This window comes from Delphinapterus leucas, chromosome 11 (genome assembly GCF_059928025.1).
Source record: "Delphinapterus leucas isolate spDelLeu-1000000601 "Yukka" chromosome 11, BTC_Dleu_Yukka2, whole genome shotgun sequence".
Classification (NCBI taxonomy): Eukaryota; Metazoa; Chordata; class Mammalia; order Artiodactyla; family Monodontidae; genus Delphinapterus; species Delphinapterus leucas.
The window spans coordinates 41,541,419-41,563,985 of NC_143139.1; the positions used below are offsets into that span (position 1 = coordinate 41,541,419).

The 22,567-nt window shown below is 58.4% G+C and overlaps 1 protein-coding gene across 4 annotated transcripts; it reads left to right on the top strand.

Moving 5' to 3' along the window:
• Positions 1 to 801: 801 nt before the first annotated feature.
• NR4A1 (nuclear receptor subfamily 4 group A member 1) lies at positions 802 to 19,267 on the top strand. Of its 4 annotated transcripts, none has more exons than XM_022572109.3 (8): positions 802 to 981; positions 2,384 to 2,503; positions 14,081 to 14,943; positions 15,754 to 15,883; positions 16,191 to 16,342; positions 16,687 to 16,889; positions 16,976 to 17,154; positions 18,451 to 19,267. In XM_022572109.3, exons 3-8 carry the CDS (start codon positions 14,083 to 14,085, stop codon positions 18,705 to 18,707), a joined length of 1,782 nt encoding a protein of 593 aa, XP_022427817.1. In that variant the 5' UTR covers positions 802 to 981; positions 2,384 to 2,503; positions 14,081 to 14,082; the 3' UTR covers positions 18,708 to 19,267. The 4 variants fall into 4 exon arrangements, with proteins under 4 accessions (XP_022427817.1, XP_022427820.1, XP_022427822.1 ...); XM_022572112.2 differs by lacking the exon at positions 802 to 981 and adding an exon at positions 4,462 to 4,568 and having other exon boundaries at positions 2,390 to 2,503; XM_022572114.2 differs by lacking the exons at positions 802 to 981; positions 2,384 to 2,503 and adding an exon at positions 10,169 to 10,396.
• The last annotated feature ends 3,300 nt before the right edge of the window (positions 19,268 to 22,567 follow it).

Sequence of the window (22,567 nt, forward strand, 5' to 3'; positions counted from 1 at the left end):
GGGCTGGGTGCTGAAGTCTGGCCTGAGGCGCCCACTTCCTTTGGGGGGGAATCACTTTCTCCTCCTCCAAGCCCACTCAGCCCCTGGATTGTCCTCTGCACAGGGCTGACTGTAACCAATCTTGATTCATTCCTGCATCGTAACCTCCTGGGGCCCGGGGATCTTGATTTGCTGCTTCTTGGATCTCCCACTGTTTGAGGCTCACTGTCTGGCTCACAGTAGGCCCTCAGTAAATGCTTGTGGAATGACTGTTGAGGATGGGATTTTGATGGAGGGCAGGAGATGGGATCAGATGCCTGCTCTAAGATGTTGTGAATCACTTTCTGGGCACCAACTGGATCCCCGACTCTGACCCCTGTTCTCAGATATAGGGTCTTCCTGGGCACTCAGGTTGGGCCTGACTGTGGTAAGAGGTGTTTGGCCCTCCCTACCCTTTGTCCTCAGCTGTGGGCTGGAAGGGAGAAAAGGGAAGGTTGGTGGGGTCGGGGATGGGGGGAGGCTAGGGCATGACCGCAGACCGTTTCTGGGGTACGGGAAGATGACAGGGTCATTCTGGGAAGCAGGTGTAGGCTGTGGGCTGGGCCAGGTTTGCAGCCTGGTTTTGCCTTCTGTGTGGGGTTGGACTCCCTCCAGATGATCCAGACCGCCTTCCCCTTCTTCATGCCCTGCTCCCCATTATACCCACAGGGATATCGGGGTGCTAATAGCTCTGTAAAAGGAGAATCTGGGTACCATGGGCTAGAGGAACTCCCCTAAGCCTGTGGACCCTGGGACAGAGGTTAGGAGGGTGAAGGAGTCCATCACCTACCCTCTGGGACCCCTCCTCCTCACTCCCTCTACCTGCCACCGTGGAAGCATCTACTTCTCTTTTCCCAGATCTCATCGGCCTGAAGGGCATCCTGATAACCAGGGAAGATCACGCCTTGTCTGGTCCTGCCCTCACCTTGGGGCCCAGTCAAGAGAGGAGAGGGCTGAGTAAGGGTAGGAAAAGGGAAGGAGAGGAGTGGGGTCTGAGTTGCCCTGGCTGAAGGCTTTGGCACCAGCAGGGTTGGGGGGAGAGCTTGAAGAGGCTGGAGGGGTGGCACACACAGGTGGCTCTGGAAGTAGAGGCCAGGTGCCCAGAAGTGGCTTGGAATAGGAACCAGGGTCTGGGGTTAGCTTTTATGTGTCATCATTCAATTTCTCCTAATAATGATAGCACCTGTGTGTATCCAGCACTGTTTTAAGTCCTTTACACATATGAGCTCATTTTAAGCCCGCTGGTAACCGTATGGTTGTTAATTTTAGAGATGTCAATTACAGATTCTCTTCTTTTTTTTTAGACTTATTTATTTATTTATTATTTATTTTTTGGCTGCATTGGGTCTTCGTTGCTGCATGCAGGCTTTCTCTGGTCGCAGCGAGCGGGGGCTACTCTTTGTTGCGGTGCACGGCCTGCTCATTGTGGTAGCTTCTCTTGTAGCAGAGCACGGGATCTACATGCGGACTTCAGTAGTTGCAGCATGTGGGTTCAGTAGTTGCAGCATGTGTGGGCTCAGTAGTTGTGGCTCGCAGGTTCTGGAGCGCAGCCTCAGTAGCTGTGGCGCACGGGCTTAGTTGCTTCACGGCATGTGGGATCTTCCCGGACCAGGGCTTGAACCCGTGTCCCCTGCATTAGCAGGCGGATTCTTAACCACTGCGCCACCAGGGAGGTCCCACAGATTCTCATTTTCACAGATGAGTAACAGAGAAGTTATGTAACTTGCCTCAGGTTACAAGTGATGGAGCCGGGATCTGAACCCAGGCAATAGGGATGCAGCATCCATGCTCTTAACCACTCTACCCCAAGCTGGACCTTCCAGTTTTGTGACTGGAATCCCTTCAGAGAGGATTTCCTGAGAGTCCGCATGGCTCAGATTAGAAGGCTGGGCTGCCTAGAGATGGGGGCATGGAGCCCTTGCTCTGCAGCCTCTGAAGCTTTGGGGGCCAAGTTGGAGCCCCTTAAAGGAGAGAGGGGTATTCTGCTCTGTCCTCACAATAGCTCCCTTTTCTCCGCCTACAACAAGCCCTTTTGTGCACATCAGGGAGATGAAAGCTGGATTGAGGTACCCGCCTCCCCCCAGGAGTGGGGCGTGAGGCTGAGGAGCTGTGTCTCCAGGGCCCTGAGATGCCCCAGACACTGTCGGCAGCTCCTGGCCACACCCCACGTTCCCAAGTGCTGTTTGCTTGCGGTGTGGGCCCCCAGCCTCTGACGCCCAGCTCACGGAGGTCCTTGGGCTGCCTTGTCCCCCTTCATGGCCCGGGTCCTGCTTCTGTTCCCACTCCTGTTTTCTGGCTGTGCTGTCTCCGGGGAATGGTCCCGCTAGCTGGTTTCTCCTCTCTCGCGTGGACTCTCCCTCTGCAGGCCTCCACTGTGGACAGAGGCCAGCCCCAGCCCCTCCCTGGTGTCGGCGCCTTCTGCCAGGCCCCGAAGGCCCGAGGGATGGTCGAGTGTTGTTCGAGGACTGTTGGTCCATCCAGAGTGGTGAGTGCCCTGCTGTTGCCCCTTGTACGCCCCCGGGGCCCTTGAGCAGGTGGCTGGGGGGCTGAGGTGGGTGTGGAGCTGCCTGAAGCGGATGTGGTTTGGGGGATGGAGGGGGAAGCACTGCAGAGGTGGTGGGCGAGGTGCTGCTCAGCATGGGGAGATCTGATTTCTTCAGTGGTGGGGGTAACGTGGGGGCAGGGAAGGGGGGAAGCCTGACTTTCTTAGCAGGACAGACTGGGGGGCTCTGGGCCTGGGTGTCATGGGGTTGTCGGGGATGACAGCTGCTCCCAGGGCAGCATGTGCCTCGTTCCGGGAAGCTGATGGGGTGGGGTTGTGTAGCTCAAGGCCAGGCTGGGAGTATAGCGGGGCAGACCTGGGGGATGGGAAGCTGCCTTGTTCCTAGGGTGTAGACACTGTACCAGGGGAGTGCATGAAGGGAAACTTGGACCACCCCTTGCCTCCCTGAAAGGGTGATGACTGCCCCCTTCTGTGGTGGGCCTGTAGGTCCTGTGGGGTCTGGTATGGGGGGGTGGCTCTATGAATGGGGAGGATCTTGCTGACCAAGGGCAGGGACAGACCCTTCACTATTCATCCAACATCCCTGAGAGGGAAAGTCTCAGACTTGTGGCCATGGCCAGAGAAATCCGTGGCCGTCTAGCTCCCCTCCTCTCCTTATGGATGAAGAAACTGAGTTAGAGAGGGGACAAGGCACTTTTCAAGGTCCTACATTGAGGACGTGTAGACCCAAGCTCAGAATCCAGGTCTTCTGGATTCTGGGCAAGCCCAGTGGCCTGGTCAGCTGGCGGAGGACACACCTTCCTTGCCTGAAGATGCCTCCAGAGAAGACACAAGCTGATCTGTGGGTGAGGGGTGGAGTGTGGGAATGGGATTTCCACCAGGCCTTTCCTTGGGGACTTGAGGTACTGGGGCGGGGTCAAGGGTACATAGTCCTGGTCACCGTGTTTACCTGAGAGAGCTGGAGTTCAGCTTGGCGCCCTGGACAGGGACCATCTTATTCCCTTCTTCCTTGCCCAGAAACGAGGGTCATCTCTGAGCAACACCCCCTTTGGGCCTTGAGAGATCCCCAGATGAAGCAGGAGCTGGCTCAGTATCCCACCCTGGACCCCCAAACTCTGTTGCCTCTTGTGGAGTTGGTGTTCGAGGTGCAGAGAGTCCCAGAGAGGTGGCTGGGATGGGGAGGATGGGCTGCCCAGCCCTCCAAGCCTGGAGGGAAGGAGGGAAAGCCCTGGGAAGCAGGGCCTCCTGTTCCGGGGGCTGCGCTGGGTATGCACCTGGCCTCTTGCTGGCAGCAGGCACTGTGCCACCGGCCTCGGGCTGGGGCAGGGAGAGGAATTACTGTGAGTGGAAGAGGCAGGTGTCCCTGGTCAGCTGGACATCTGGACTCGGGAAGCACGTGAATGAAGATGACAGCAGCGGCCGGGTGTCTTTCCCTCCGCTCAGCCCCCACCTCTGCCCTCAGGTCAGACGCGGCCTGCTGAGTGCCTAGCCTTCCCTTTGGGTACCCAGTGGCTCCTGGGCCAGAATTCCTTGCGGTCAGTCCGTTGTCTGGGTGAGGGTGGTGATTGGGTGGAATTCCCATGCCAGAGGTGCTGCCAAGGCCACCGTGGGTGCTGCCAGTGGGGGCTCCATGAGTGCTAGAGCTGCTGGTCCTGTGACGTGGGCACCTGTCTGCCAGGCCCGGGCATGGGCCCAGGGTCACGCTCATGCCAGGGCTCCCGTCAGCTGACTATTTTAGGCTCTTGCTGACCTGGGCCAAAGTCAGGCCTCAGCCAAGAGGGCCCTGAGGCAGCTCCCCCTGCCCCCAGAGGCCAGCTCTGGTTTCAGCTATATAAACAGAGGAGGACATGCTGGCTTGGAGGCCGCTCCATGTCCTGAGTCCACTCAGCCGGTGCACAGCCTCGGACGGGCTGACTGGGCGGTCACGTCTCTTCCCGCAGGGCTTCCTGAGGCCACCGGGAAGAGTCCCCAACCAATCCCGGGATTCTCCCTTGGTGCAGTTGTCCAGGCCCTCAGAGAATCAAAGCAGATCGTGTGGAGGAAGCTGGTGAGTCTTAGGAATGGGGAAACCGAGGCACAGGGGCTGGGCTGTGTGCATCTTTTTCCATTGTGACCGTCCTCACTGTGGTTTCTTTGGCCTCCAGAGGGGGAGGGGCGGAGGAGGAAGCAGGGGTGGCCCACCCTCCCGAGGGATGAGAGTAAAGGCCTGATGGCACTTGGATGATGGGAGTTGGACTTGGACCCCCTTGTGGTTGAGAACCAGGCGACGAGGAAATAGGTGATGCCGCCTGTCTCCTTCCTCAGAGATTTGCAACAGGGTCTTCCGTCCTCCTGTCCTGTTGACCCGGCCTGGACAACACTGGTCTGCTCAGGCTGGGGAGGGGATGCTGGAGTGAGCTGGGTGTCAGTCAGGTACCTCAGCACTTGTCCTTGAGTAGGGTCCCTGGCCCCCCAGCTGGTTGGGACTTGGGGTCTGAACTTGTGGATTGACGTCCCTGAGCCCGCCCTTGGCCCCTGCCCTGCCCTACTTGCCTGGCTTCCCGCCTGGTTTGGTGCCTGAGAAGCTGGACTGGAGCTAGGCTTGGCAAGTCCGCCAACCGGCTTGCCACAAGCACGCTCCCCAGGAGCCGGGCCAGGGGCTCGGGCCGGCATGCAATAAGCGGAGCTCCTTACGTGGGAGGCTGTGTGCTCTCCTTCTTGGTTCTTGAAAAAAAAAATTTTCCCTTTCTGAACGTGAGTCTTTAAACGAATCCAGAGCCTGTGACTAAAAATACTTTAACAATAGGAAAATGCATCAGTCTTTCCGGCTGGGCCTCGTTATCAGAGGGTTTTTATTTTGGAATTTGAAATTTCGCCCAGGGAGGCTGGGTGGAGACCTTGGGCAGGCACAGGGGAATTTGGTGGGTTGTTGATGTTGTGCGAGGTGGTGGGAGACCCCCCTAGGGTGGGGGAGAGAAGAGCTGGCCAGGAGCTGAGCAGACTGAGGGGCATGGAAGGAGATTTTTTTTTTTTTTTGGCTGTGTTGGGTCTCCGTTGCTGCGCACGGGCTTTTCTCTAGTTGTGGCGAGTGGGGGCTACTTTTGGTTGCGGTGCACGGGCTTCTCATTGCCGTGGCTTCTCTTGTTGCGGGCTCTAGACGCACGGGCTTCAGTAGTTGTGGCTTACAGGCTCTCGAGCACAGGCTCAGTAGTTGTGGCGCACGGGCTTAGTTGCTCCGCAGCATGTGGGATCTTCCCGGAGCAGGGCTCGAACCCGTGTCCCCTGCATTGGCAGGCGATTCTTAACCGCTGCGCCACCAGGGAAGCCAATGGAAGGAGATTTGAGGAGGCTACAAATGAGGCGTGGGTCGACTCTTCCCAGAGGACCTCCATGATCTTGTCTGTGTTTTCCAGCTCTGTCTGGATGTTCTTCCTGAAGTCTGATCTTGTTGCTTTATGTTGTACGTGGATTCCTTCTGGCCTGATAGCGGGCTGGGGGTTGAGAAATCACTGGACTGGAAATGACCTCTGTGGAGAGAGGTCTGACCTGCTCAAGTAACCAGCTCTCTTCAGAGTATCAGTTGGGCACTTGCTGCATACAGTCCGGAATTTTCCTGGTGCTGGGTGGAGCCACATCTCTGGGCATACTCTCATTTCCTTTCACGCAGCCCTGGAGAGGGAGAGGTGGGGATGGGGGTACTATTTATCTCTGGGTCTTGAAGAAGGAGGGTGCTGGCTCCCCAGTCGAGCTGACGGCGCTGGTGTCTCCTTTCTGTGCCTGCCTCAGGATCCTGCTGCGGGTCCCTAGAGCCCCAGCCCCCAGACAGTGCTCCCATTTCACTGTGAGCCTCCCCCTTCCGTTAGTGACTTGAATTCTAACAGCACCGGGACTAGTCATGTTGTCAGCATTGGGCAGATGAGGAAACGGTCCCGAAGAGGGCAAGGGACTGGCCCCGGGTCACACACCAGGCTTGCTGGCTCCAGGTCAAAGATGCCTCTGAGAGTTCCTTTATCTTTTGCCTCTGCTGGGGCTGGGGTGAGAAGTGGAGGGCGGCGGCTGACCTGCCCATGTCCTTGGGAGCCTGTTTTCCTGGGAGGTGACAACACGTGTGGTCGTGGCAGGGGCTGGACAAGGGCCAGAAGATCAGACCTGGGCCTGCCCCTACATCCCCAGTTCCCAGAGCTGTCCGTGGAAGCCCCCTGGGGCAGTAGGCAGAGCTTCCCTGCCCAGCGCACAAATCCCCCTGCCTGCTGCCAGGGCAGGAAGAGGAAGTGGCTGGGTCAGGCCTGGTGATAGGTCCTGGGGCTAAGGTGGGGAAGCTGGGGTGGGGGGTGGGGGGGGAGGAGGCAAAGCTCACTCCCTCTGCCTACCCTGTGGGAAGGGTGTGGAGGCCCACGGGTGAGGATGATCTTGGCGAAAGTAGGGCAAGTTCCTGCCCTTTGCTCAGCAGGGGCAGGGGCCAGCCTGAGGTGGGCGGGGCAGCGTGGGAAAGGGGCTGTGCAGTTCCACTTCCTCCGTCTCCTATTTACCCACCGTCTTGGCTGGGGGACGATGGTGTACTTTGGCTGCCCATTTGCGGCCTGCCCTGGGCTACTTACTGTTGAGGATGCATGAAGGGGCCTCCTGCCAAGGTGGGAGAGACAGGGCCTTGCCCTCCCGTTCACACACTGGTTGTCGGGGGAGGGATGGCCTGAGCACGAGAGTCCCCGAGCCCCACAAGATTTGACTAGCAGGGGCCAGGCCCGAGCTGAGTGGTTGAGAAAACATACTGCGAGAGGACCCCTTTCTGATGTCAGATGCTGCAGCCTCTCCTAACCGTAGCTGTGCTCTTGAGTATGTGTCGATAGAACAAATAACGTAATGAGAAACAGCCACTGTTTCTCTTTCTGAAAGTATAACATACATACAGAAAAGCATAAATCACAGACGTGAAATCTTCAGAGCATAGAGCGTGATTACTCTTCCATACTGAGCACACCCAGGTGACCACCGTTCAGACTAGGAGCTGGGACGCTTCCAGCCCCCCCCAGAGACGCCCTCGTAGGCGCTGCCGTTTCCAGCTTATAGGCCTTGTGCGTACCAGCTCTGTGGTGCACTTGTAAGAATCAAGGCTCGTGGGGCCAGAAGCCAGAGCTCTGGAGTTCAGAGTTGAGGGCAGTGGTCTAGCACAGAACTGGGAGTTCAGGGAGTCTGATTCCTGGCCCCTAAGCCTCCTCCTCATTTATAAAATGTAGGTGGTGATTCCAAACGTAGACGGTTAGGGAGAGGGTTAAGTGGAAGAATCCACGTGAAGTGCCCTAAGCCGAGGGTCTGACCCTTCATTGGTATTCCTCACTCCCCCTGCCCCCAGACCCTCCAGTGAGAAGGTACTTATTATTAAGAGTTAGGCTGGTCCAGGAGGATGTTATGAGCTGAAGTCTTAGAGGATGAGTAGGGTTAGAATAGAAGGAAGAGGAGCAGTGTGCCCAGTGGGTGGTGGGAAGGTTTAGCCCAAGGTCTTTATATTGGGGCAGCGGGGATCCTGGGGGTGGTGAGGGTAGATCGGCGGGCTGTGCTGTGCGAGCCTGACCTTGGGCAGCTGTCTCGTCTCCAGCACAGCATCTTTCCCTGCCCTTCCTGTGTTATCATGGCCCTGCTTTACCTTCTGGTCCTCACCTCTAGTTTCGGATACCTCTGCCATCATTACCTGTCTCTTTCCAACCCTTACCTACCCCACAACGAGCTGTTCACTCTGACCTTGCTCCTAAAGGTTGGGCTTAGTGGGGTCCCTTGGAGTCCAGTCTTCGACCAGCTTATGCTCCAGGTCTCCCAAAGTCTGCATCAGTTGTGCCTTTTCAAGGGTTCCACCTTGGCCAGATTCCACCTCAGAGCCCCAGGCCACCCTCCCTGGAGGGCATCTGGCCAGCAGGGATGAAGCCTGAGGTCCCCAAGCCCCTCTCGCATCTCCCCTCTCTGTCTTAGGCTAGGTGCTCCCCGGGTGTGTTCCTACAGAGGGACTGCCTTTTTCTCCTTACTTACTTATTTTCAGAGTGTGGCGTGTCCCAAGCCCCCAGCGTCCCCCACCTCCACAAGCATGGCCAAGTGGCAGCCGCTGTTGTCTCTTCCACCCTCTGCCTTTGGGGCAGCAAGACTGCAACCTCCAAACCTGCAGTCTCCCACGGAGATGGGGCCTGGGCTGCAGGCACAAATCTGGAGGCTGGATGCTGAGACGTGGAGATTTAGACTGGGGACCTGGACAGCTCCTCACCACACTTGAGTTCCCTGGGGCTCCTGGGTGGGCCTCCCCATGGGAAAGGTAGGGGATGGTCTGTGTTGCTCTTTACAGATGGAAAGTGGTGGGGAAAAAAGGGGGTGCTAGGGCTCAAGGCTGGGTCAGCTTTCAAAGAGCCATTAAGGCTGCAGCTAATCTAGCTTTTCTTGCCTCTCGTTTTCTTTTGCTGATGAGTTTTGGAGGGAAGAACGGTGGCCTGGTCTTTTGCTAACATATTAGAATTGTTTTTATTTTCTGTTTTTATTTTCTGAGGAAGGTCCTGCTGGGCTGGGTTGCGGGGGGCTAGGTGGGGAAACCAGCCCGTGACCCAGCTGGGTTAGTTTCACCAGCCCGGACTTGTTTGTGCCTCTGAGCGAGGTGCAGCTCTCCTGGGAGCCCTTGGGCCCTAATCTGCAAAATGGGAAGACATGAATTATATTCGTGGTTTCAAACCAGTTTTAAGCTGTGGCATCCTTTTTATCCAAGTAATATCTTGTGCGAAAGCCCAAGATGGAGAAAAACAAAACTTTGGCTAAACATCATCCTACCCACACTTCATCTTCACGCAGGTGGCCGTTGACGCGTCTTTAGAAGATGTCTCAGCAAAGGCCAGAGCTCTCTGAAGACTGGTCCATGTTGAGACTGCGGGCTGCAATGGGGGAGCTATGCTAGGTTCTGACCGGATCACCGAATGATGCTGGTGTTACACGAAGACCGCTCCATCCGTGGTGGACAGTAGGGTTCGGAAAGAGGAGGCAGGCTGGTGAAGGGGCAGTTTCTTAATGGACGTGGGCAAGGAGAAGGGAGAAGGGGAGGTCGCTGGCCTCAATCAGCTGGTCTGCTGCCTTCAGGCACCAGTGAGGCGTGGGCTCTGGCTGGCAATTAGGAACGGAGAGGATCCAAGAGAAGTTCCAAAATAGAATTTCAGGAAAAAGTGAAAAGTAGCATGTGGGGCATCAGGAGCAGAGATGGGTGGCAGGCAGGGAGTGCAGAGACGGCAGGCTCTGTCTGGAACGGGTGACGTTTGAGGTGCTGGTGGGACCTTTGAGTGGACAGAAGTGGGGGCTGGAGAGCAGGGTGTGGGAAACCTGAGACGGAGGTGACAGTGGAAGTGAGGAGCAGGAAGTGCCTCAAGAGTAGAGGAAAGTGCTGTTGGGTGACCAGGGGAGGCCAGAGTGGGGTCCGTGGGCGCAAGCTCAGTGTGGAGAGGGGAGAGGGGGAGGGGTGTGGGGAGGGGCTCTCTTCTTCTAAGCATTAGCCTTTTCTTCCTTTCTCTCCCACCTAGCAGGCGAGGGCTCCCGGGAAGGCTGCAGGTGGGAACTCCTCGATCATGGACAGCGGAGGGTGTGAAGGGATCCCCTAGACATGTAGTCAGGTTCCACCCCAGTGTGCCACCACCTTGCTCTGTGATCTTGAGCAAGTGCCATTATTTTTCTGAGCCTGTTTATTTATAAAATGGGGAAGAGTCGGCACAGATTCGAAAAGATTTCTCAGGCTCCACCCGGTTCTGAAATTCTGTAATTTCCCAACTAGAGTGCTTTCACCCTGTCAGGGACTGGGGAGGGTAGTGGTGAGAAATCAACTTCAGCTGGGAAGCACAGCCAGTTGGCCTGTCTTGGGCTTGGCGAATCCCTGCCCTCCGGAAGGTACTTTGCATGAGAAATTGGGGGGAGGGAATAAGTGTGTGTGTGTGTGTGTGTGTGTGTGTGTGTGTGTGTGTGATAGCCCGAGACCCCGCTGGGGAAGAAGGGTCAAGTGCAGTGGCAGCGCCTTGGGCTGAGGTGGGGGGCGCAGGTTCTCCGGGGTGAGTCCCTGAGTTGCCCACCCCAGCCCTAGGCCTTCCCCGGGCCCGCTGGAAGGGCTGGGGAGGGTGCAAAAGCGGAGCCGGGCGCGTTCGTGGCTCCCGGGAGCCTCCGGAGGCTGAGGAGCTCCTCGTCCGGGGAAGCCCCGCAGCCACGGCGCTAGAGCACCCTTTTCTCGGGCTCTGGCCCTCGGGCTGCTTATTTCGGCTCCAGGGGCCCCGGGCCGGTGCTGGGTCCTGCCGGAGGAGCCTCGCGAATCCGCGAGCTGCTATTTTTAGCTGGCGCAGAGGGCGAGAGGGGACTATTTATAGATCAAACGATCCGCGCTCCCTGCGTCAATGGAACCCCGCGTGCGTCACGCGCGCAGACATTCCAGGCCCCCCCTCTCGCCCCGCCCCCTCGGGCTCCCCGTCCCCGTGCCTACCCCTGGCCGCCTCCCGCCGGAACCGCGCCGCCCCCCGCGCCCTTGTATGGCCAAAGCTCGCCCGGCCGCGTGCGTCAGTGGCGCCCCCGCCCCTCCCCGTGCGTCACGGAGCGCTTAAGAGCAGGGTCCGGCGCGGCCGGGAGTCCCAGTGGTGGAGGCTGCGAAAGTTGGGGGAGTGTGCAGGACCGCGGGAGCGCACGCGGGACCGGGCTGCGACTTGGGGCGCCGGTCCTGGGCACGGGGAGCAGGAGCCAACCGGGTAGGTGACCCCCGGGAAGCGTGCATCTCCACAGAGCTCTGTTTTGTGTTGGGGGGCTTGCTGCATGAAGGAGATGGGTGTTCGCGCGGGCAGAAAGGGTGTTTTAGGGTCAGCATGAAGGAGGGCGGGAGTAGGATGCAGTTCTGGCGTTGGGGGTTAGCGGTTGGAACGGGATGAGGACTCAGATCGGACTGGAGTTTACTGAGTGCTGTGTGTGTGTGTGTGTGTGTGTGTGTGTATGTATGTGTGTGGCGGGGGCGGGGGGGGCATGTCTGTGCAAGGTGGAAGCCACAGAGGGTTAGGTTGGCGCCAGCAGTGGGGACCTGTTCAGTAGGAGACTGGCTAGAGTTCAGTCTCCCAGGGTCCTTTAGTGGGCACCGGGCGCCTGGGACTTAGTTGCTGGTTGGGGTCTCAGTATAGTGTGCGTGGGGGAGAAGGTGCACAGAGCTTGGGCTGCTGGGATGTATCTGACTCCTACCAGGATTGAATTTCCAAAAGGGTCTCCTTCCCAGCTTGTCAGCTCGCACCCCAGCCCTTAGTTGTTAGTTGTTTTCTTAACACTTTAGAGGCTGTGGCTTAGTTTGTGGTGACCCTCAGCTGGAAGTTTCTCCCTGGATTATCTAGGAGAGGTCTAGATTGTTGAGGTCAGCATTGGCTGAATTGTGCCGGGGGTGCTGCTGTGTGTTGGAATATAGGAGTCTTCTCACCGGCAGGAGCAGGGTCTCTGGAAGCGTAGGGAAGATTGTTTTTACTGTAGCTTGGATCTGCGTCTGTCTGTGTGTGTGAGAGAGAGAAAGAGAGAGGGAGAGAGGGAGGGAGAGTGGTGGAAAGCGTCATCCTTCGGGATCCTTGGTAGGCAGTTGTTAATGTTGCATTCTCTGGTGTGGTACCACCTAGAGGATACCACCCCTGCCCCACTCCCGCCTTAGTCTATGTTGGATCATACAGGTAGGGTGCAGCCTGAGGCTTGTTTAGCACAACAGGTGCAAACCACAGTGTTGCCAGGACCCGCCTGAAGCTGGATTCTCCTTGCTCCCTCCTTCAACCCCGCCTCTTCCTTCTCCCTGTGCTTCCGCCAAAGGCTAGATGTAGGTCCATATCTTGTGTCATTAAGTACCTGCATGAAGGCAGGAGTGGGGGTAGTTTGGTGGGGATTGATCCGGATGTGGGACGTCCACGTGGAGAAACGGGATTTGAATAAGGCTGGAACGCCCAGCCCAACCCTGTGTAGCTGCTGCCTCTTTTCCTCCACCCAAACCCATCCCTGCCCAGGCTGTCGTAGTGCAGGCAGACGTGGCCACCCTTACCTCTTGCAGGTGCTCAGTGCCTCTGGACGGGTGCCACTGGGTGGGTGGGGCCAGAGTTTCTGGGGGCTCTGTTGTCTGGGTTGGTTGTGGGAGTGTCAGGTCAGGGGTGGAGCTGCCCTGTCCAGGGCCCAAGGAGGTGGGAGAAAGGCTAGAACCAGAGGACTCCCTGGGCTCTTGGCCAGGAGGTGATGCCAGCCTTGGCCCCCTCCTGCTGTCCCCCTTGACTATGGCACGCTTTGCTTCAGCTTGCTTTCTTACCCAGCCTCCCTCCCTCACTGATGAGGCCAGGGTCACGGAGACCCCCAAGCCAGGAGGCGGGATGGGGAACTGTCCCGGAGCCTCCCCTGCGTTAGTTTTTGACTTGCCTGCGAACTTAAGGTTCCCCCCCAAATGATGCTCTGTCTGCTCCTTCAGGCTCCTCAGGTTTGGGGCAGGGTGTAACCACCTTTGCCTGAGCTCCTGGTTTCTTCAGGGCACAGAACTCTTTAGCGGAGGGACCCGGGCTTCCGACACTCACCAGCAGGCTCCTCCTCTTCCCTGCACAGCCATTTCCAGTCTCCTGGACTCTTGAGTGTTCTCATAAAAACAACAGGGGGAGACGCTTTGGGGGTAGCAGAGGAATTCCTCTTCAGGACCTCTCCTGGAAGTCCAGGGGCTGCTTTCTCCCTCACGCTCCCCCTTCCAGCATCCGGCCTTTAAAGGTCTGGAGCCGGGTTACCTGATCCCTTGGGGAGCTGGGGACTGGGTAGGAAGGCCGGGCTCCCTTTCTCTTTGCTTCTGGGAGCATCCCAGGCAGTGTAGAGTGGGTGCCTGTCCCCAGATGGCAGGACTGGGGTGCGCGTGGGATCTGCAGCCTTTGCTCAGTACGTAGGGTGGGGACGGGTGGGGGTGGGGGTGGGGGTGGAGGGGCACAGGCTCACTGCTGCTTACGCTGCTTTTGTAGGCAGCTGGGCCTTCACTCCCAGCTCCTCTTCCATTTGCAGGATGTCCTTCAGCCCAGGCACTGGCACTGTGTGGGGAGGAGGAGAGGGGGTTTGGGAGAGGCTGGGCCATGCCTGGGAATATTCCCAGAAGTGCCAGGTTGGAGGAACAACATATCTACTCCTGGGACTGGGCTCAGGCCTTGCCTGGCTGCCTCTCCCACCCACCCTTCTCCCAGCCCCCACCCATGCCTTACCCAGTAAGGGAGGGGCAGGGGGCTGGAGGAACACAGCTTTCCCCTGTTCCAGCAGAGAAATGCTGGCTGGATGCCTTCCCTAGGGTTCCCAGGCTGCCTGGGGTGTGGCTGGCCTTCCGACTTGAGCCCACTCTTGCTGGGCCATTGCCCAGGGGCTTTGTGACACGGAGGTCGAGACGGTGCTCTGGCCGGGGGCCAGGATTCCTGGGTTCTGTGGTGGGCTGTGGCCCTAACGCCTCGTGTCCCATGTCTGGCTGGGACTCCTGCCACCTGGCAACTCAGGGGCCTATACTTAGAGGTCAGGCCTCAGGCTTCTCTCACTGACTCCCCCCCTCCCCACCCTTTGCTCTTCCTTCTCCAGAGATGCCCTGTATCCAAGCCCAGTATGGGACACCAGCATCAAGCCCAGGACCCCGTGACCCCCTGACCCCTGAGCTCAGCAAGCCCACCATGGACCTGGCCAGCCCTGAGGCGGCCCCCACTGTCCCCACTGCCTTGCCCAGCTTCAGCACCTTCATGGACGGCTACACGGGGGAGTTTGACACCTTCCTGTACCAGCTGCCGGGAACAGCCCAGCCGTGCTCCTCGGCCTCCTCCTCGGCCTCCTCCACATCTTCATCGTCAGCCACCTCCCCTGCCTCCGCTTCGTTCAAGTTCGAGGACTTCCAGGTGTTCGGCTGCTACCCCGGCACCTTGAGCGGCCCTCTCGACGAGACCCTGTCCTCCAGCGGCTCCGACTACTATGGCAGCCCCTGCTCAGCCCCATCACCGTCCACGCCCAGCTTCCAGCCGCCACAGCTCTCTCCCTGGGACGGCTCCTTCGGCCCCTTCTCGCCCAGCCAGACTTATGAAGGCATGCGGGCATGGACAGAGCAGCTGCCCAAGGCTTCTGGGCACCCCCAGCAGCTGACCTTCTTTTCCTTCAGCCCTCCCACCGGCCCCAGTCCCAGCCTGGCCCAAAGCCCCCTGAAGCTGTTCCCCTCGCAGGCTGCCCACCAGCTGGGGGAGGGAGAGAGCTATTCCATGCCAACAGCGTTCCCAGGCCTGGTGCCCGCTTCCTCACACCTTGATGGCTTGGGGATGGTGGACGCGCCCGTGACCTCAGCCAAGGCCCGGAGTGGGGCTCCGGGTGGAAGCGAGGGCCGCTGTGCTGTGTGTGGGGACAACGCCTCTTGCCAGCATTATGGTGTCCGCACCTGCGAGGGCTGCAAGGGCTTCTTCAAGGTACTGGGCTGCCCGGGGGGTAGCTTTTTATGAGAGGTGGGACAGGCTGCTCTCTCACCCCAGCGGGGTCTGTGGTGGCTTGCCTTGGGTTCTCCTCCCAACAAGTTCTGCTCTTTAAGCAGAGGGCAGGCCTGCCAGGTAGGCTACTGTCCTGGGAGCAGGGAGCTGGGACCTTTTCATGCTGGGACTGGGGCTGTAGAGTTATGGAGGGAGGGGTGAGAGCTGGGCAGAGGGTGCGGGCTGCAGGGGTACCCACGAGGGGAAGTTCAGTGGCCAGCCTCTAGCTTTCCTCTGCCTGGCCTCCCCCCACTCAAGGTCCTGGTGGGAAGGGGGGCCCCAGGCGCTCGTGTTCCTGGCGCAAGATGAAAGGATCTGAGAAGAGGGCTTGGTGCTTGAGGGCTGGGGGCGGACTTGGGAACAGGCTGTGTGTTTGTCCCAGTGCTGGGTGCCTGCTTCGCTTCCCGTCCCCACCCCCAGCCCCTCCTCAGCCCTCTCGTGTCTGCCCCAGGGAAGGGGCAGGCGGACGCAGGCACGTTAAGAAGTACCAGCTGCTGGGGAGCCCCGAGCCCCTAATCTTGTGTCCTGAGGGCGAGGCCGAACCCTCCCCCAGTGTCCCCAAGACTTTTCTCTTCCTTCCCCCACCCATCCATCTCTCCCTCCCCTGCCACCCAAATGTTAGAAAAATAGCTGTGAACAGAGAGCGCTTTTGTCTGCGATGGCAGTAGGATCTGGTCGCTTCCCTCCCCTGGGCTCCCCCCATCCCCACGCTCTGACAGCGTGTTCCGTGTTGCCCCCCCCCCCCCCGCCCAGCGCACAGTGCAGAAAAATGCCAAGTACATCTGCCTGGCTAACAAGGACTGCCCTGTGGACAAGAGACGGCGAAACCGCTGTCAGTTCTGCCGCTTCCAGAAGTGCCTGGCTGTGGGCATGGTGAAGGAAGGTGGGTGGCGGGCACAGGCCCAGTGGGGCAGCGGCGGGCCTGAGTGGGGTGGGGCCGGCAGAGTCCCCCAGACACTTGTTCTGGTGGGCCGCAGGGGAGGGCAGGCCTGGGCCCTACTTCCTCCCCGACCTCTGGTCCACCTGCCTGCCTTGTGGTGGGGGAGGTCCCTGCAGCGTCCCCTGGGTCTCGGGGGCTCTAGGTCCTTGCACTTGGGGTTGCTGCCCAGCACTGCTGTGCACGGCTCGGGCTGAGAGGCCCTTCCCTGGGTCCCTTCCTCCCTTGCTCACCCTTGCCCATTTCTCTGCAGTTGTCCGCACAGACAGCCTGAAGGGGCGGCGGGGGCGGCTCCCTTCAAAGCCCAAGCAGCCCCCGGATGCCTCCCCTGCGAATCTCCTCACCTCCCTGGTCCGGGCACACCTGGACTCGGGGCCCAGCACTTCCAAACTGGACTACTCCAAGGTGAGGCCCCGCCTACCCCACATTCCGCGCTTTCCTGCACATTAGAAAAGCCCCCCGCCCCAGCCCCCAGTTCCACAAATTGAAAAGAGAGGAGGCCCCTCCAGGCTGACCAGATGGGAAAATGTACCCCTTTGGGCAGTGGCCAATTAGAAAAACGTGCTCCTTCCAGCAGCTGTGGCCCTGGGTTAATATGTGAGAGTTGGCAAGCAAGTGTGGGCGGAATCTCAGCTCCACTCTCACCCCTGGGATCTGACATCCGAGGGAGGGCGCGTCATGGCCGTACGTGGCGGCCTTGGTGCAGGGCTTTTCCTGGGGTCTGACCTCACCGCCAGGCCGCTTCCTAGTTCCAGGAGCTGGTGCTGCCCCACTTGGGGAAGGAGGATGCCGGGGACGTGCAGCAGTTCTACGACCTGCTTTCGGGTTCCCTGGAGGTTATCCGCAAGTGGGCTGAGAAGATCCCCGGCTTTGCCGAGCTGTCCCCCGGGGACCAGGACCTGCTGCTGGAGTCGGCCTTCCTGGAGCTCTTCATCCTCCGCCTGGCCTACCGGTGAGCTTCCAGCTGTCTGCTCCCCCCTCACCTTGCCGCCCTGCCCTCAAGCCCCTCTGACTGGTGTCTGCATCCCTGCCCACCAGGTCTAAGCCGGCTGAGGGGAAGCTCATCTTCTGCTCGGGCCTGGTGCTGCACCGGCTGCAGTGTGCCCGTGGCTTCGGGGACTGGATCGACAGCATCCTGGCCTTCTCTCGCTCCCTGCACAGCTTGGTCGTCGACGTCCCTGCTTTTGCCTGCCTCTCTGCGCTCGTCCTTATCACAGGTGGGTGGCTAGTTCCACAGACCTGGGGAGATGGGGAGGACCTGAGGGCCTGGCCCTGGATGGGCGGGCATCTGGCGCTTCCTGGGCCCCCACCTTGTGGAGCGAGGGTGATTAGATGCAGAGAGGGGTAAGCATGGCTCAGGGCAACACAGCTGGCAGGTGGCAGAGCCAGGCTTCGGGCCCAGCTGTGGCTGACTGCAAACCAAGCCAGCCTGTGAGTTATCCCAGAGGACCACAGACCCTGATCGTGTAGGTGTCATGTGTGGCCTAAAGTTTGGGTTTGTTTTTAAAATCTTAATCGTGTTGCACACAGGAAGTTTTTACAAATGGAGCATGTGCACATAAACAGCACCTAGATCAAGAAACAGACATGGGCTTCCCTGGTGGCACAGTGGTTGAGAGTCCGCCTGCCGATGCAGGGGACACGGGATCGTGCCCCGGGCCGGGAGGATCCCACATGCCGCGGAGCGGCTGCGCCCGTGAGCCATGGCCGCTGAGCCTGCGCGTCCGGAGCCTGTGCTCCGCAACGGGAGAGGCCACAGCAGTGAGAGGCCCACGTACCGCAAAAAAAAAAAAAAAAAAAAGAAACAGACATGACCGGGACACCAGAACCCCTCCTTGTGCCCCCTTCCTGTCATCAGTTCCCCAAAAGGTGGCTGCCACCCCGACTGCTAATAGCACAGATTAGCTGTGCTTGTTGTATACTTTATGTAAATATCATTATGCAGGATGGAGTTTTTGGCATTAAATGCGGAGGTTTTCGGGTCTCTTTATTTTTTAAAGCACCAGAATCTGCCCCCACCTCTTTTTCACTTAATTTTTTTAACTGAAATTTCACAAAGCTACATAGGGCAAAAAACTGTAGGACAAGATCTGAGGCCTCTAGGCTGCAGAGAGAGTGTGGTGGGTTTTGAGGCCTGCTTTCCCTGGAGGTGGCCTCTGAAACACTGCTGCTCAAACCCAGGGCTTCTCACAGTCTGGGGGGAGAAAAACCAAAAACCAAAAGCGACACTGGCCTCGTCAGAAAACCTGCGTAGGGTTTTATTTCCTTTTTGCGACCTTAGGCAAGTCATTTAACCTCTCTGGGCCTCACTGTGTCACTTGGAAGATGAGGATAATGAACGTTGCTGCCTTGCTAGGCTTCTACTGGGGCTCAGAAGCGAGCTCCTGTGCTTTTGCACAGTGCAGAGGGCTGTGGGGCCTGGTCACTGGCGGCCGTTCCAGAGACCTGGGAGAGGCCGGGGAGAGGGGCGTCTGCTCCTCAGCTGTGCAGCTAATCCTGCACCTTCCCCGCAGACCGGCACGGGCTGCAGGAGCCTTGCAGGGTAGAGGAGCTGCAGAACCGCATCGCCAGCTGCCTGAAGGAGCACGTCTCGGCCGAGGCAGGCGAGCCTCAGCCCGCCAGCTGCCTGTCACGCCTGCTGGGCAAGCTGCCCGAGCTGCGGACCCTGTGCACCCAGGGCCTGCAGCGCATCTTCTACCTCAAGCTGGAGGACTTGGTGCCCCCTCCGCCCATCGTCGAGAAGATCTTTATGGACACGCTGCCCTTTTGACCCCAGCCCGGGAACACGCGTGCACTCTGTGTGCACGCTCATACGCCACCCCACGTGCCTTTAGCCCACGGCCCACGGACCCCTGGAGCACCACCCCTCAGCCTGGGCCTGAGCTGCAGACTGGCCGCCCCTCCCCGCCACCTGCTCTGGGAGGTCGGCAGGGAGTTCATGCCCTGGGGGAGGGGGATGCGTTCACAGGGGTGACCCTTACTATTTGTCTTACCCCCCAGCCCAGCCCTGGTCTTTATGTTTTTGTAAGATAAAACCGTTTTTAACACACATACCGCCATGCTGTAAATAAGCCGAATGCTGCTGTAAATACAGGAAGGAAGAGGTTGAGGTGGGAGTGGGGTTTGGGAGGGAGGGACGGGCCCCCACCAGCCTCCTCCTACTTGCTCTCTCTTCCCGCCCTCCTTCCATGTGTACATAGGCTCACTCTAGGAGGAAGACCAGTGACAGATTCTGACATTTATATTTGTGTATTTTCCTGGATTTATAGTATGTGTCTTTTCTGATTAATATATTTAATATATTGAATAAAAAATAGACGTGTAGCTGAAGCTAGGATCCTGTCTCTCTCTGACACTCTCCCCCCATACCACCCATCCCCCAAATGGCATGAGAGGCAGGGGTGGCACCCATAAATCTAGGATGTTACCAACTGGAGCTTACTGGCCTCAGTTTACTCATTTGTAAAAGGTGGAAATAATCGTACCTGCTTCATGGGGTTGTTACGCAAAGCACTGAGACTAGTTTCCCACACGGAGAAAGCTTCTGGGAAACAGGCCTGGCTCGTGGATGGGGCCTGCGCCTGGAGACTGATTCATCCAGGGATAGGAGCACCGGCTTTGGCTGTAAGTTCCTAACCTGGGGTGATGGCCTCTGATTCGGCTTCCACATCTGTAACGCAGGGAGGAGGGCATTCCCCACCTCACCTGGCTGCTGGGATTGCGAGGGTGGGGGTGTGGTGCTCACCGTAGGGCTGGGTACAAGGCAGCTCAGGAGGGGGATAGCAGCTATCATTACTCAGTATAAGTTTTCTTCCCATCGCCATTTTCAATATTTCTCCCCACGCGTCTAGCACCCCCTTGGCAAGGAAACTGTTCTGAGGTCCCTACCTGTACCCAAATACCCGCACGTAGGTTCTCCATCCCCCAAGCCCATCAGATGCTTAGCTGGCTTAAAATGTAAATTCCTAGGGACTTCCCTGGCGGCGCAGTGGTTAAGAATCCACCTGCCAACGCAGGGGACACGGGTTTGATCCCCGGTCGGGGAAGATCCCACATGCCGCGGCGCAACTAAGCCCGTGCGCCACAACTACTGAGCCCGCGTGCCACAACTACTGAAGCCCGTGCGCCTAGAGCCTGTGCTCCGCCACAAGAGAAGCCACTGCAATGAGAAGCCCGCGCACTGCAACGAAGAGTAGCCCCCACTTGCCGCAACTAGAGAAAGCCTGCATGCAGCAACAAAGACCCAATGCAACCAAAAGTAAATAAAATTGATCTTTAAAAAAAAAAAAAAACAAATTCCTAGGCTCTACCCCGAAGACTTGGATTTGATGGGGTGGGGCTCACGGAGCTCTACTTTTACCCAGCACCCAGGTGTTTGTGAGGCTGGAGGCCTGGAGGCCACTCTTTCGAGAAACATGAACGTAGCCTGACCCTAACCCGAGGCCCAAGGTAGCCACGCGGGGTCCGGCCCCTTTCCCTGCTCTCAGTGCCCTTCCAGCCTCATGACCCAGCAGGGCCCTTGGCCCAGGACCCCTGAACCTCTACCTCCACAGCCCCTAGGAACTGGCTGGATGAGGGCATCCCCTGCTGGATGGAAGTCGAACAAAATAGGGCTCTGCTTTGCAGTAGGACCGAATCAAGGGCCTTCCCTGGTGCTCCAGCCCCAGTCTGCAGGTTCCCCAAGGAGTCCCCAGCCACCTGCCCTCGCTCAGGTTCTGTTCTGAACGGTCCATGTGGGGTGGGCTGGGAAGTCCTGGGCCCTGTGCATGATGACTGCCACGGCCAGCAGTGTGCGGACTGCCAAGCGTGCATCCCTGGCACCCCCGCCAGAGCTCGTGAGTGAGCCTGTGTCACAGCACCAGCACCTGGCAAGGCGGGGCTAGGGGTGGGGTGGTTGGGAGATCTGCTTCTGTTCTCAGCCCTACCCCAGCTCCACGCTGCTCTCTGAGAAGCCCCTCTTCCTCACTGAGCCTTGGTTTCCTATCTGTTCCACGCGGAGTTGAGCCTGATGGCAGTACTCTGCTTAGGAGCAGAGCTTGCTGGGAAGTCCCCCACCAGCTGTGGCTGGACTGAGTCCCTCTCCCTCTGAATCACTCTTTGGCAAAGACAGATGTGGAGCACAGGGCAGGCCCCTGGGGAAAGCAGAAGGTGTTTGAGGAGGGGCCAGGGGTCGGGAATGGGCCGGGGCAGTGGAGAATCTTGGTCCCTATAGATATCTAGGCCCCATAGTGATGACAGTAGCTACCACATATTATGATTTATCATCCACCAAGTTCCTTTCATATGGTATTTGTTACTTCTAGCCCTCGGTACCACACTGTAAGGAAAGCGTGCAACACAGCAGAGGGGTAAAGAGCGAGGACCCCGGAACCAGACTACCCGGCTTTAAAGCTTGGCTCCAGCTCTTCCTAGCTGTGCAATTTTGGGCAAGTCACTTTACCTTTCTGTGCCTCAGTGTTTTCATCTATAAATGGGGAAATTAGTTGTACCTGTTTCACAAAGTTGCTAATAGTGATTACATGAATGAATGTATACAAAGTGTTTCCAACGGTGTCTGCCTTGTAGCAGGCACCCAATAAGTAATAGCTATTGTTTTTACCAAAGAGGAGAATTCATTTCAGAGGAAAGGAAATGACTTTCCCAAGGTCACTTGACTTCTAAGTGGCTGAGCTGCATGGGTCTAACTACTTAACCACTAGGTCTCCCTGTCCTTGTAAATGAAAGAAGCTCCATGGATGGTGGCTCCTTTCCAGGACTCTGGCAATTGGGGTACGGGGTGAGTGGCTGATTTCTCCAGCCCTGCCCCGCCCTGCCCCGCCCAAGGGCTGGAGCCTGCAGGCAGGCCTTTTCTTTCCAACCAGCAACTGGAAGAACTGGCCTCTGAGTCTTGCTAGGGGCCAGGAGGGCGAACAAGGGGGCATTGAGCCTGGTGGGGCCTCACAATGGCCGCTCTGTCCCTGCGGCCCGGGGGCTGGGCCGTTTCCGTCGGGGACAATAGTCAAAAGGCAGTGACGCCGGCAGGGCCTGGAATCCCAGGCGGGATTTTCCAAGGCCTCAAATCCCGCTGTTTGTCCTCACAGGAGACCCAGGAAGCCTACCTCCCTGTCTCCCAGCACCCCACCCACGCAGGGCCCTGTGCCCAGAGGCCCTGGCCCCCTCCCCAGTCTGGGGGTGGCTCGGTGACTGGGGCCATAGCTCTGAGGTCTAGGCTCTGAGCAGGGGCCGATGGCCCTTCACGGGGGCCTGGGATGGGGGAAACTGTGTTATACCCGGACGTGGTTATGGAGCTAGGTGGTGAGGGTCGGCCTCAAGGAAGTAGAGAAGCTTCTGAAGGTCACAGGCAACCAGCCGGTACTTGAGCTGTACAATACCGCACGGTTGCTCTGAGTGTCCACGCGCCGGGCTGGGTGGTAGCCGGCTCTGTGGCTGCAGAGGGAAGCCTGTGAGAGCCTGTCAGAGGTGGGAGGCTGCTGTGTGGTGGCTGGACAGTCCGCAGGTCGAGTGACGTCCTTCCGTGGCCGTGAGGCAGCTGTGTTGGGCCTGTTCTGGTTGAGGGCAGTGCTGTGTCCCCCTCACGTGAGAGTTGGGTCTGAGGATTCCCAGCGTGTTTTAGCTTAAATCTGGACGAGC

What these genes read in the sequence shown, in the direction of transcription:
- NR4A1 (XM_022572109.3), top strand. Translation starts at nt 14,083, where the DNA reads ATGCCCTGTATCCAAGCCCAGTATGGGACACCAGCATCAAGCCCAGGA. An exon ending in TGTGGGCATGGTGAAGGAAG is followed by an intron (nt 15,884 to 16,190) that starts GTGGGTGGCGGG and finishes ATTTCTCTGCAG; the next exon opens with TTGTCCGCACAGACAGCCTG. An exon ending in CCAAACTGGACTACTCCAAG is followed by an intron (nt 16,343 to 16,686) that starts GTGAGGCCCCGC and finishes GCCGCTTCCTAG; the next exon opens with TTCCAGGAGCTGGTGCTGCC.